This window comes from Conger conger, chromosome 7 (assembly GCF_963514075.1).
Source record: "Conger conger chromosome 7, fConCon1.1, whole genome shotgun sequence".
Taxonomy (NCBI): Eukaryota; Metazoa; Chordata; class Actinopteri; order Anguilliformes; family Congridae; genus Conger; species Conger conger.
In genome coordinates this window covers 15,583,534-15,597,984 of record NC_083766.1, presented here as the reverse complement: position 1 = coordinate 15,597,984, position 14,451 = coordinate 15,583,534, and the positions used below count along the sequence as shown (strand labels likewise).

General features: G+C 41.4%; 1 protein-coding gene across 3 annotated transcripts in view; it reads right to left on the bottom strand.

Annotated features, from left to right (window-relative positions):
• Positions 1-14,451, bottom strand: part of LOC133132731 (dystrophin-related protein 2-like) — a 93,702-nt gene that overhangs the window by 33,446 nt on the left and 45,805 nt on the right. For all 3 annotated transcript variants that reach the window (XM_061248401.1, XM_061248402.1, XM_061248403.1), the window contains 2 exons: positions 11,976-12,141; positions 4,611-4,767 (listed from right to left, as the gene is read on the bottom strand). In XM_061248401.1, the coding sequence (XP_061104385.1) occupies positions 4,611-4,767; positions 11,976-12,141 (323 nt within the window). The remainder of the gene's footprint in view (positions 1-4,610; positions 4,768-11,975; positions 12,142-14,451) is intronic.

Sequence of the window (14,451 nt, the reverse complement as noted above, 5' to 3'; positions counted from 1 at the left end):
AGACTTATATTTTAGACTGCTTCTGCTGTAGCCAATCCACTTAGAGTTATGATGCATTGTGTGTTCAGAGATGCTCTTCTGCAGACCACTGTTGTAATGTGTGGTTATTTGTGCAACTGTCACCTTCCTGTCAGCTTTGACTGGATTTATTTTTGACTTTTTGCACCAGTCTTTGCAAACTCTAGAGACTAGTGTGCATGATAATCCTAGAACATCAGCAGTTTCTCAGACACTCAAATCACATTTTTTCCCCATTCTGATGGTTTATGTACGTGATTGCATGCATTGCTGCTACACAATTGGCTGATTAGATAATCGCATGAATAAGTAGGTGTAATAAAGTAAATGTGTTCCTAATAAAGTGCTCAGTGAGTGTATTTCTAAGATAATAAAAACTGTGATGCAATAAAACCGCCCGATTGTTAAACAGACTTTCCGCTTGCAGGAACAAAGAATGAGCAGATACGTAGAACACTTTAGATTTGTATCAACCTCTTATTTGCAAAGTAGGGCAGGTTCCCCCATGCCATATGAACGGCTTACAATGTGGAGTCAATAAGAACCATATTCTAACCATTGTATGGAAACCATCAACATGGAAATCATATGCAATATGCAATTCAGAAGTTGTGTGAATAGACGCATTGTTTTTTTTTGGTAGTAATACTAGTTTGTTTGGAAATTATTAGACACGGACATAGTTATGGAACCAAATACCCAAGGGCGGTTCTAAAAGGGTGGCCGGTGCCACCCCTAATAACTGATGGGCCACCCCAGTGCCATCCTGCACATAGCCAGTCTGCTTTTACCAAGATACCGTTTTTACCAAGACTGTCTTTGCCGTTTTGCTGCGTCAGAAGCGCTCATGTAAGAAGCACCAATCTGATTCGCACATTATTGGCTGTTTCATCAGTAAATCTGTTTTTACGAAGACACCGTCTTTTCCGCTTGCAAGACAAAAAAGCTAGAATCACCAGGACAGCTTGTAAGCTTGTATGGTGTAAGCCTCTAAACTTTATTTTGCTCTTGTCAGTGCGACAGTTTGAAATATTGAATATGTTGAATGGTATGCATGTTATGGTTGAAATATAATTTAAATGTCATCATGAAATCATATCAAACTAGTTAGCTAGCTGACTAAATTGAAGGCTATTAGCTAGCCAGCTAGCTAGCTAACGAACGTTAGTCTCAACAATAAATCAATGACTTGAATGCTGCGTTTCTTTAATATAATATGGCCCCCTTGTGTGGAGGCTCCTCCGTAGAGGTGGAGGAGGCCTGGCCTCCCCAATAATTTGAGAGAAGAGAGAGATTTAAAAAAAACAATAAATATATTTATTTTATTTATTTTAACAAAAAACATATTTTTTATTTTTTATATTCATATTATTTTAGTTTTGTTCATAAATCTAAATTTTCCCATGGCTAAAACCCAATATTGCAATTGTAAAGCAACAGGCCAGATTTCCCTATCAGTTTGTATTAAGGGAGGCCAGGCCTCCCCTAGGAAATTCGCTTTTCATAGAAGTCAATGTAATGCTTTTTTTTTCATGCCAATATGTGATTGCCCAGATCACTGAAAATGGGTGGGCAACGGAGGCCTGGCCTCACCATGCATTGTGTCCAGGGCTGAAAGATTGACATTTTGTTCGTCCAATCACATGCTACTGGTTCATTTGGAATCAACTGTCCTTTCCTTTCCTATTCAACACAGAAGCCATTTTGAGAATTCGCTAGTCACTTCAGTCAAACAAACACTCGCCATAGTGGCTACAAGTGTCCCATCAACTTGTGCTTTTCAGGAAATTTAGAGAACACCCCTGGCTATCATCCCTGGAGTTTATAGCTCATTTGGCCAAACACTTTTGCTTAAAACTACCTCGGAAGTCGGCGAGATTCTGGCGCTATTTGAGATCTTGGGCTGGAGATATGCAGATTCCAGATACTAGGGAGTGAGAATGACATTCAATAGGTCATGTTAGACACCATTTGGGATTTATTGAACAGTTTTATTTTTAATGTAGTCCATTTCGTTTTATTACAAGTCAATTTAATAATCTTCCATATCAAATTACTGAATTGTTGCTCTGTGAGGAAATTCACTCTAAATACGAATAGAGTGCTGCCCTCTAGTGGATAACGTTAACGTTAGATAAAGCCAACTGGAACCATATTTTTACATATTTTATATTAAATATATTGAATAAAACTACATATGATAAAGAAAGTGTTATCTTATCTTTTTTATATGCTAAACTTGATTAAATTGGTGATTACATGTTGAAGCTGTAGAAGAATGAAAAATGTAAGCTAAACAAAATTGTTTTTAACTACATAATTAAATCCTGCCTTTTACACATGTTCACTTGGCATTTATATTACATCCAAATGTAATTTCTCAGCTTAATTATCAGGCAGGCTCATAGACTTACAGCAATGTCATTTCTTCAGGAAGGCACAAGGCTAAGCTCTGCACAATGAATTTCATCAGCCAGAACTTTCTGACTGTAGCTTACACTCCAAATTGAAGTCTGTTTGGTGGTTTGCTTAGAGCATTTGTCTACTGAATAGCTTATTGTAACTTTTGTAAGTGAGCTCAGAGAAGGGTTGTGATGACAAAAGAGGCTCATAGCCTATAATTTGTCATTGTTAATGTTATCCTGTAAATGAGCTTATCAGTAGCCTATAGCCTATTCATTTATGTTCAGTCTTAGTAGACTAGTAATGCATAGTGTTTTTTGTAGTTTTTTTGTACGTGAAACAATAAAAAAAAAAATGTTTTGTGCACACAAAGCCAGGAGATATGGTGGCCACCCCCAGACAACCCTTGGACCCCCCTTGTAAAAACATCCTAGAACTGCCACTGCAAACATCCCACCCGGTTATGAAGCTACCTGCTTTTCTGATGAACCTTCTGAGTTTATTTCATAATCCGTTCAGCCATTTACATTTTTTCAGCCATTTTATGCCGGGACTATACCTAAGCTAATGCCGTCTTGAACTACTTTTTATTGTTGTGTAAATGCAGTTCTACATCATTTCAATACTGAACTAATGTAAAACATGGCTCGCTTCTTGTAGGGGGGGTTCCTACCCTTTCCAACAAGGTATAATGTGTCATATTCCGAGTGTTTAGGGATACCGCTGCGTTCGCATAGCAGAATGAATATACAGATGTGCGCAATTTCAGGATTTTGACTTGTACACCTGTAATTTTGGCTAACGGGGCTAAGGTTAACCTAATTTTGAAATACATGCATGTGATACATGTGATGCACATTTAAAGGAAAGGGTTAAAAGAAAACAATTTATAGAGACGAACGATTAAACAAAATAACGTGAATTTACTATCGTCACAAAACAAAATCCAGCAACCAAGCGCAGACTCGCAACTGGAAGAATCGGTACATTTATTTGCAAGGTTATACAGTCCAGGTAAAGAGCCAGCAAACAGGAACAAAGAATGAGCAAATATGTAGTCCAAGGGCAGGCGAAGGTCAAAACCAGGAAGTCAGTCCGATGGGGCAGGCATAAGCATGGAAGGAGCTTGGAGGAGAGGAGACTGGAGGGCTGGAGACTGGATGGAGCATGAAGACAGGAACAGGGGAGGTACACAGGGAACAGGAACAGGCAGGTTGCATGAAGGAACAGGCAAGCAGCAGGAAGGAACAGGCAGGTAGCAGGAAGGAACAGGCAGGTAGCAGGAACTTGGGGAACAGACACGAGAAAGCAGGACAGGACCACGAAGGCACAAGACCATACAGTTAGAACAGGTAGGGTTATATGCACGACTATCCAAGAGACAACGAGGAACAGGTGAGACAATCACACATGAGGACACACATATCAGGTGCGGGGGGTGTGGACATGTAACCGGGCAAAAAGGAAACCATGAAACAGAATATTAACACAGAGAATATATATAAATGGAGAAACAAGAAAACAAACTAAGACAGAGGCACAGGACATGACAGGAAAGCATGAAACAGAACATGGAACTAAGAAAAAAATACATAAAACACAGAAATCAGGAAATAACAAGAATGGGATGTGACAACTACATAGTGAAAGGAAACCATCAGTACATTTAATTTGCTTTATTTTTTGTACTTTGTCTAGGATCAGAGCATAGGACACATTTTCCAACATTTAACTGAATTAACATAGTTTAGAGAAAACCAATATAAAACACTTTGTGTCCTAGATAGTATTTTCCATACTTGTTTTGTTGTTTGCTCGAACTATACACGATAAAGCTTTATACTAAAACATACTGTTAATAGCGTGGCATAGTAACTGTCATAATTGGTCATAACAACACATTACAGCTTACAATACTGTCCATGTGACTACACTGACATAATGTAGTATACTGTGAGCGCTTTTGAGAAGATGTGTTGAAATGTACATTTGCTGCATATATATGATGACAGTGATGTGACGTGTAATATGCTGTCATGATTAGTCTTGTCATAATTATGGTAACATTATGCAGGGTTTATGCTGTATTGTTTAAGTAAACTGGTAATGAGATCGTTTTAAGTCCAGTGGGGCAGAACCTGGATCGGTGCTTGGGCAGAACTGTCTGAGCTGCGTCACTATGGGCCTACCTGGTGGAATTCGCTCTGTTGTTGGACGGTCACCACATCGCCCCCTATGGGCAGCTGCTCTGACAGCTCCTCATCCTTTAGTGTCAGCCAGTCGATGGTCTCCTGCAAGGAGAGCTGCAGCTTCCCGCTGTTGTCTGAGAAGGCCTCCAGCCTTGCCCTACAGACACACACCACAACCAGAGTTACTCTCTGCTGCCTGTCAGACCAACCCATGGGGCTGCTTGCAAGCTGTGATCCAATCATTCAAAATCTGTTCATAAGCATATTTTCTGATCCAAACAGACAGACAACATGCCAAAAGAATATTATGTCAACAAAGCTGAATATAATATAAAACTACCTAAATTATGTATTAGAAATGCATGGTGGCCATCTTTTATAGAAATACATGGTGGCCAGCTTCTATGTGCCCAGCACAGTGTGTCCAACTGTGTGTCAAGCCAGTGCCAGCAATGGCCAATGAAAATGAACTGAGGTAATGGATTCACAAAGATCCAGCAATCAAAAGAAGTGGGTGATTCATCTTAATCAGTGCACAGTTAAAGGTCCTGTTTTGATTCACGGGCAAATTGTATTTCAAGATTCAGCTTGACAGTTCCTCTTTTAAAAAGCAATGGGACTAGTATCTCAGAAATTATGCACTTACTTTTCTGACAGGGCATTGTATAGGTAATGATTGGTTGGTTGGTCGAAAACACAGAAAGAGGGAAACAAGCAAATACTCTTGCCTGCAGTTAAAAGTCCATGCCATACACTATTCTTATTGTAGTTATGAACAACATTGTTACCAGGCGTATGCAAGGCCAGGTCAATGATGCAACCCTGTCATACTGCTAAAACCCAGCGTTGTGTATGTCTTCAAGTGTGCAATCGTGCCTGTGTATGTGAGAGAGTGTGGTGTGTGAGAGAGTATAGTGGTGTATGTGAGAGAGTGTGGTGTGTGAGAGAGTATAGTGGTGTATGTGAGAGAGTGGTGTGTGAGAGAGAGTATAATGGCCTCTCATATGTGTGTGCTTGTGCATGTGCATACAGTGTCTATATGTACAGTAAGAGTGTGAGTGTATGTACGTGCATGTATGTGTGTGTGTGTGTGTGTGTGTGTATGTGTTGGACATTGACATTCGACATTGGTTTTATTTGATGCAATATCCATAAAAAATTCTCACTCATATCTATCTACAGATGAGAAAATACTGTATACAGAAAAGGCCAAATCGGCCAAGAATTTTCTTCTATATTTACAATCAACTGGAAGAATACATCAGTATTGCATTTGGTGACTGCAGGGACTGGAGGTGTAAAATGTTTTAAGTTTATTATTATTATTATATTTATGGATATTTTGTCCGCTATCTCTCTCACAGATCACAGTTTTCCCACAGATCTCGACACCAAACCAACCAAAACGTCTGGCCCTATCCCAAATGGTGTGGCTGTATACAGCTTTTTAAAATTCCCAATAGTTTCCGAGATATTTAAGTTAATCACAATGCCCTAGCACCCACTTGGTACACCTAAGCAACCACCTAGTAACACCTTAGCAAGTATCTACAGGATTGGAGGGGCAGTGCGGAGCAGCAGAGCAGGATGTACAGAAAGCAGGATCTCTGGAAGAACAGCTGTTTCACAAAAAAAAACCCAAAGCTCCATGCAGTAAGTGACATGAGAGCCAGGAAATTAATTGGCTTTTCTGAGCCTCTCATTTCCTGAAGAAATGTGATCGTACTCCCTTTTCTGCACCTACCTAACGGAGAGAAATTTGGAAAGTAACCAAACCATTCACATTATGAATTCTGGCGCCCTTGTCCACAGTACAGGATTCACGGCTCAGCTGCAGTTATCTGATTTTGGCAGGCGTATACAGTTGCACTCACTGGAACTAATGGCTTTTTGCACCTTCCATGTCAAAAACAAACCTCCGTGCTAGGGGATGAACTGTCGCCAGCAAAACTAAAGAGAAGACACAGTCTCTCTGAAAACCCTCTCTCAACCTCTCTGAAACCTTTCAGTGGGCTCCTCCATCACTCATTCAGTGTGCATTTTAACGGTGACACTGCAAAATTCACAAATCGCATTCGTTAGACAAATAAATTCAATTTTACAGCACAGGAGGTGCTAAAGGGAAATATACAGCTTGGGTAATGGAATCTTTAACAAACACAAAGTTGCCAGCTGGAGCCAGCTCTGGCAGCCAAAAACAGTTTCAAATGTCGTGCGCAGTGCAGGATTAATTCGAGGTCTTCATGGGCGCCTTCTACTGATCTCAGATGGCAGATGCCAACAGCAAAGTGAAACAAGGAGAGATTTGACATAAATGATCCCGTGAGGATTGTTCCTGCTTTTCAGGGTCCTATTGAGGGTGGCTGTAGGTATGTGTGTGTGTGTGTGTGCATGCGTGCTTGTGCATCCTCAAAAAGAGTTGGCCCTCCATACTGTGAGTCACAAAACCAGCTGTGTGGCAAGCAGATGAATGGAGCTGCTTTAACAGCCTTGTCCATACTCTGGAGTCAGGCTTCATAACAGAGGAAGAGGTCACAGAAAAGGATCAGTCACACCCACAGGGGCAAAGAAACCCAGCAGCCACCACTGGAGGACTCAACAACCGCACCTATCTCCAAGTCACCCACTGCTTTTCTCACTTCAATACAAATATCAGCAGTCAAAATTCAAATGTATTTCAAAGGCTGAAAGAGCCAGCAGAGGTTACTGCAATGATCAGTCTTTAATTAATGAGGGAAGACTTATACCATGCGTATTGCTAATTTTTTGTGACTTAAAAAAAAAGCATGCCTCCTGGCTCTCCCTAGCATTCTCTTGTGGTTCAATGCATTTTCTTCCTGTCATACAAATTACAGCATGGCACAGTGATGCAGGGAGAACCACATTCAAGAAGTAAAGCTCATTATGTCTTAATAATAAATTCTAATATTAATGTTAACATGAAAAATATATACATAGATAGCACTTTATTAGGAACACCTACTTCATTCACCTAATTCAAGCGATTATTTAATCAGCCAATCAGGGGGAATGTGATCTCAGTGGTTTTAGTGATATGTGGTATAGTAGCCTATAAGGCAGCATCCGATAGGTATATTTTGGCTTTGAAGGAGGCTAATGATTGTGAGTCGATTGTTACATTACATTACAGGCATTTAGCAGACACTCTCATCCAGAGCGACTGTGAATCTCAATGTGACTTTGTAAATCACATACTCAGAATCAGTAGTGTGTGTCGCTCTCTTGGAGCCACACCTATGTAACAGCCCAGGGCCTCCAAACCCCTTAATGCGGGCCTGGGCACAGGGTAGGTAAATTGACGTATTTTCGTTTTTTTGCCATGTTTATCAAGGGTGGCAATCATTCTGGACAAAAATCCAAACATGAAAGCAAAGAACAGGTTATATGTAGCCAGCCGGTCTGCATGGAGCGAGGAGGGGCAGGTCCATGCATGTGATGTAGTGCTTCTGCTTGAATGGTGCACCTCAAGCATTAACCCAGATTCATCCCTGTGTTCACACACGCACATTCACTTTTACACCCGTACACAGATACATAAATAGCACTACCACTATCTGTACTGTCTTCCGGTTATACAACAATTATTGCGTGTATCAGGTGAAGAAAATATTGAGTAGTGCGACCCAGCAGATAAGCTCCTTACTGTACAATTCTGTGATTTAGTGAAATATTTTTATCCTCATTTGCGTGGGTTTTTTATTCCCCCCACTGTGTTTATTCAAAGCAGCATCACACAGATATAATACGATTAAGACAATCTCTTTAAAAAAGAAATGGTTTTGTAATGATAAAGATTTATTTTATGTAATGCTGGTGCATTTCTGATGGATCTAACCTGCAATTCAAAAGACTTACAGTGCAGGTTATTCAATAATGCATGTTTTCATCATTCCCAACTTCATTAGTGCCTGAAATGTAAAGTTGTTTGAGAGCCTGAACAAAATTTCTAAATGTACTTTGAGTGAGTTCATATTCCCCAAGGCATGGGGATGTACTGAAGTCTCAGTTTAGTCTATCTCAATAGCCTGCATTGCTCTTGTAGGCAGACTCAACTGATTCACACAGCAGCGGTCCTCTTTGTTTTGCAAAATCCTCTTCGTGATTTCACGCACATTAGAAACAATAACCTTGGGAGCTGGCAGGGTACCGGCCCTGGACATTCAACCGGAATATCAGAGAGCAAGATTGTTGGTTGAACGGCTGAAAATAATGCATTATTGAAACAGGTGCATTTTTAAAAAAATGACTGAAAGCGGAATCCACAGAAATATCAACCAAATAAATAAAACGCTGGCAAAAAGCAGACAAAAAAGTGGTTCCGGCCCAGCCAATTACAAACATATGAATGAACTTATTGAGATTGCGGTAAAGCTGCTCCTGCGCCCTCTCTCATTTAATAATTGGAAGATAATTATATTCAGCTGACGTTGCTGCCTTAACAGTGACAGCAGAAATGCAAATATTGTACAGAATACACAAGGCATATTTGGTGAGCTGCAAGAAATGTGTAGCTGCGGGAGATCATTCAGCGCATGTCAAAACGTCGTATTCTCATTATATGCTTGGCATGTAAACACACACCTTTAAATCGCATCAATTTATTCAGCGTGCGTGTAAAAGGTTCATTTGGAGTCTTCTGTCGGGACAAATTATTCGGAATGAAGAAATATTCTGCATGTAAACACGACTATTGTGGGACGTAGTATGTGGGCGAACATGCAGGAATGACCCCATGGTGGCCTGCCCCACCCCCTGCTCCTGTGATACAGAGAGAATGGAGCTCTGTCAGACTACAGAGAAGGCTCTGAAGCCCGGGCCCCCACACAGCTGGACAGTGCAGGCGGGGCTCCGCAGGAATCCTGGCAATTACTCCTCCACTTGCACTGGCCCTGCAGAATTCCTAGAATTCTGCCCTTCCCAGGAGCCTACTGCAACATTCCCTGAAGGTAGTTCATTGCCGCAATAGAAAACACTGCCTTCTGAGGGAACACTGACACTGGCTTCATTCTAGCTGTTCTGAAGGGAAATCAGAACTTTTTGTGACAGGGACACAGAGAGGGACCCGATCAAGATCAAGGCCATCAATGAGGAGACAGAAATACACTCAGTGTGCACCTGTACACCAGCGTGTTAATGAAAATATTTAATCAGCCAATAATGTGGCAACAACTAAATGCATAAAAGCATGCAGACATGGTCAAGAGGTTCAGTTGTTTTTCAGACCAAATGCCAGAATGGGGAAGAAATATTATCAAAGTCACTTTGAGCGTGGAATGATTGTTGATGCCAGAAAGGGGGGTTTGAGTATCTCAGAAACTTCTCTACAGTATGCAGAAAATGGTGCGAAAAAATAAAAACATCCAATGAGCAGCAGTTCTGCAGGTAAAAACGCCTAGTTAATGAGAGAGGACAGTGGAGAAGGACCAGACTGGTCAAAGCTGACAGGAAGGTGACAGTAACACAAATAAGCACACATTAGAACAGTGGTATGCAGAAGAGCATCTCTGAACATTGCATCAAACATCTAAGTGAATAGGCTACAGCAGCAGAAGACCAATAAGTCTGAAAAATTACTACACACAGCTGGGAAAGTCATCTTATTGCTGGCACTCAGACTCCAGTAGGAAGTTATCCCCCTTCTGCCCCATCTGACCTAATACAATCTTCTGTGCTCTCTCTCAGATTCACTCTTCAGACAAATTACATCAACACAATTTCTGGCCTGAGCTGCCAAGAAAGGCATTCATGAGCAATCCCATTACACTTCACTCCCTGAGTACTGTCTGAACAAATCCCTAAATTTCACTGCAATCTCCCAACATGGGGCCATTTATGTAATTAAGGACAAGTTAGGTAAACAGAATGTGACGTAGTGCCAGCCAGGCTGCCTCGTTTAAAATAGGAATTACTGTCATAGTCAGTAGAAGACTTGTTCTTAGCTATGAATATTCAAGCTTAAACAGCATGAAGCTGTATTTTGCCATTGAGACAGAGTACCTTAATTAGGATAAACTGCATCACTGTATACATTCCCACCTTAATTAAATTGCATTTTCCATAGAGACATTGTCAAAAAAGACACTTTACCAGAAATTGAAAACGGTGGAAGGCCAAGCCCCCCCAAAAAATAGCAAGTGCAGTAGAGTAAAAAAACTAGAAGACTATGGCGACATGGCTCAGGCAGTAAGAGCAGTCGTCTGGCAGTTGGAGAGTTGCCGGTTCGATCCCCCGCCCGGGCTGTGTCGAAGTATCCCTGAGCAAGACACCTAACCCCCAAATGCTCCTGACGAGCTGGTCGGGGCCTTGCATGGCAGCCAATCGCCGTTAGTGTGTGAGTGTGTGTATGAATGGGTGAATGGAGAAGCATCAATCGTACAGCGCTTTGGATAAAGGCGCTATATAAATGCCTGCCATTTACCATTTACCATTAATGGGGAATCAATCAGAACACGTATCCACTGTGACTGGGCAGATTATAGCCCATGATTTGAAGTTAGCTGGTAAAACAGACAATACAATCACAGAAAGGTCAGTTGCATATATGGCGACTTGACCTTGGATAAAGGCGCTATATAAATGCCAAATTTACCATTTATATATGACTGGTTCAAAACATCACCTATATATCCTGGCACAACAGTTCAAAGGTGCACAAAAGGCTATATTCTTCTGAAAATGATTATTAAACTCCTTTGTTGATACACATTCACTCAATGAGCACTTTATTAGGTGTTTATTGGACTTATTTTTTAGAACTGGTGTCTGCTGCTGTAGCATATCCACTTAAAGCTATGATGCGTTGTGTGTTCAGAGATGCTCTTTAGCATACCACTGTTGTAATGTGTGGTTATTTGCATAACTGTCACCTTCCTGTCAGCTTTGCCCAGCTAGCCCTTCTCCTCTGATCATTCTCATTAACAACGCGTTTTTTGCCCACAGAACTGCTGCTCACTGGATGTTTTTTGTTTTTCGCACAATTCTCTGCAAACTCAGACTGTTCAGCAGTTTGAGATACATTGTGTTCGGTATCAACAATCATTCCATAGTCAAAGTCACTTAGATCACTTTTCTTCCCCATTCTGACATATGGTCTGAAGAACAGCTGAACCTCTTGACCTTTTTATGCCTTTAGTTACTGCCCCATGATTGGCTGATTAAATATTTGCATTAACAAGCTGGTGTACAGGTCTACCTAATAAAGTGCTCAGTGAGTGTATGTTTCCCCGATTGAGAGTATGAAGCACATTGAAGCAGTATTTAAGCACAAAGTGGTCCTTAAATACATACTTCAACCTGCAACTCACTGCTCTGACCTCAACTCCCCCGTCCCCCAAGGGCTCTTACCTGATGTTGTGGGACTTGCGCTTGATTTCACTCCACAGATTCATCTCTCCCTCCTCGTGGCCCCCGCCCCCTCTGCAGCCTTCTGTTCCAGATTCCTGCCCCTCAGGGTCCTTGGCCTGCTGCCTGGGCGTGCAGTGACACCTTGGCCATGAGGGCCGGCTGGGGGCTGCCAAAGACCAGTACAAATGAGCCAAAGATCACACGCTCCTCAGTCAGTCTGACACCTGGCCCTCAAGCCCTGTGTCACTGCTAGTTTACTGTTCTATCTGATAATATATGGATTGATTAAATTCACTGATTGACAAGAGATTCCAGGAGGATCAGATATCAGTGTTTCTTGTCTAACATAGATGACACAAGTGCATATCACGAAGACACATCTCATCTTTCTCCGCAAGGGAAAACCTCCTTGGAGAATAGCGGTCCTTGTTTGCAAACTGAACTCTGAAGCATTCGCCTGCAAGTACAGTAGACACAATGGATCCCATGCAAGGATCACTCGGAGCAATAGCGGTCCTTGTTTGCAATCTGAACTCTGAAGCATTCGTCTGCAAGTACAGTAGACACAATGGATCTCATGCAAGGACCACTCAGAGAAAAATTTTAGGTATGGTCTCGACCTTTCATAAGAATTTAGTCAAGTCATTGCCAATTAAATATGTATCAAGATTCAGCAACTGCATTGCTTATTTCTGGCCTCAAATTTTTTATAAATGTATTTTGGAGGAATAAGAGAGTTTATCAGTCGTCTGCCATATTGTTATATTTGGCAAAACAAATTCATTGCTGTCTACCCAATCAGGTGCTGAGTACATGGTTCATGGTAGACTAAATCCCTTGTTTTTGTTAATCCCATTAGCCATATATCCAATGGAACCCACCTACAGTACCGTATATACACTCACTGAGCACTTCATTAGTTATTTATTAGACTTATTTATTAGACTTCTGCTGCTGTAGCCTATCCAATTCGAGGTTTGACATGTTATGTGTTCAGAGATGCTCTTCTGCATACCACTGTTGTAATATGTGGTTAGTTGTGTTACTGTCACCTTCCTGTCAGCTTTGACCAGTCTGGTCCTTCTCCTCTGACCTCTCATTAACAACGCATTTTTGCCCTCATAACTACTGCTCACTGAATGTTTTTAGTTTTTCGCATCACTTTCTGTAAACTCTAGAGACTGTTGTGCGTGAAAATCCCAGGAGATCAGCAGTCTGAGATACTCAAACCATCCTGTCTGGCACCAACAATCATTCCACAGTCAAAGTCACTAATCACATTTTTACATTACATTACATTACTGGCATTTAGCAGACACTCTAATCCAGAGCGATGTACAATGAAGAGCAAATTGGATACAGGAACAAGTGTGATGACGACCCTAGAGGAAAGTACGGTGTGACCACATAGATTCAATATGAACCCTTTAAGAATACATCAGCTTATCAGCTAGCATATCATGGGTGGCAGCTAGAATATCCCGAGTACAACAATAACTATATATAAGTGCCATTATAATCTATGGCATGCACATGGCTAGTCATGGTGGTGAGGTAGGGAGGGAAAGGTGCAGCCTAAAGAGATGAGTCTTCAGTCTGAGCTTGAAAGTGGTCAAAGACTCTGCTGTTCTGATATCTGACATCCATATTTCTTCCCCATTTTGATATTTGGTCTGAAAAACAGCTGAACCACTTGATGATGTCTGCATGCTTTTATGCATTTAGTTCCTGCCACATGATTGCCTGATTAAATATTTGAATTAACAAGCTGGTGTACAGCCCTACCTAATATAGTGCTCACTGAGTGTATACTGGATTATAATGGACATATTTGGGGTTCAATGCAATTTCTATTAATTTTCCAGACACGAATAGCCTTATATCTGCAACTCTTAGGAGCAACAGCTATGCAACTGCAACTGGTTAACAGCGGACTTGCCGACCCCAGTTTGTTGTTCCCTTGTTTAGGTCAACAGCTTTTCATACTGTAGTAACAGCTGCAACAGGTTTACAGCAGAGACACTGACCCCAGTTCGTAGGCTCATTGTTTGGAACAGCAGCTTTTAGTAGCAATCCCTTTGAAAGCTGTGACCGGTTTACAGCGGACATGCTGACCCCAATTTGTAGGCTTGTTGTTTGGAACAGCAGGTTTTAGTAACAATGCCTTTGAAAGCTGGGACTGGTTGACTGGGACAGTGGACATGCTGACCCCAATTTGTAGTTCCTTTGTTTGGATCTGAGTTGCAAGCACACTAGTCTAGACTAGAATCCGGTGCCATGGGCTATGGCCAAAAAGCCGAAATAAACGTTGTTTGACCGGCCTGCTTTCCATTCTCTGCAATTTGTGAGAAGATTCTTAGGAACAGATGAGTGAATGATGTGGGTACTTCTAGGGGCTGCCTTACATCGTACACATCACAGGTGACTCTTGTTATAAGGTCTCAACCTGGGCATGAGCGAGATGGAGATAATTCAA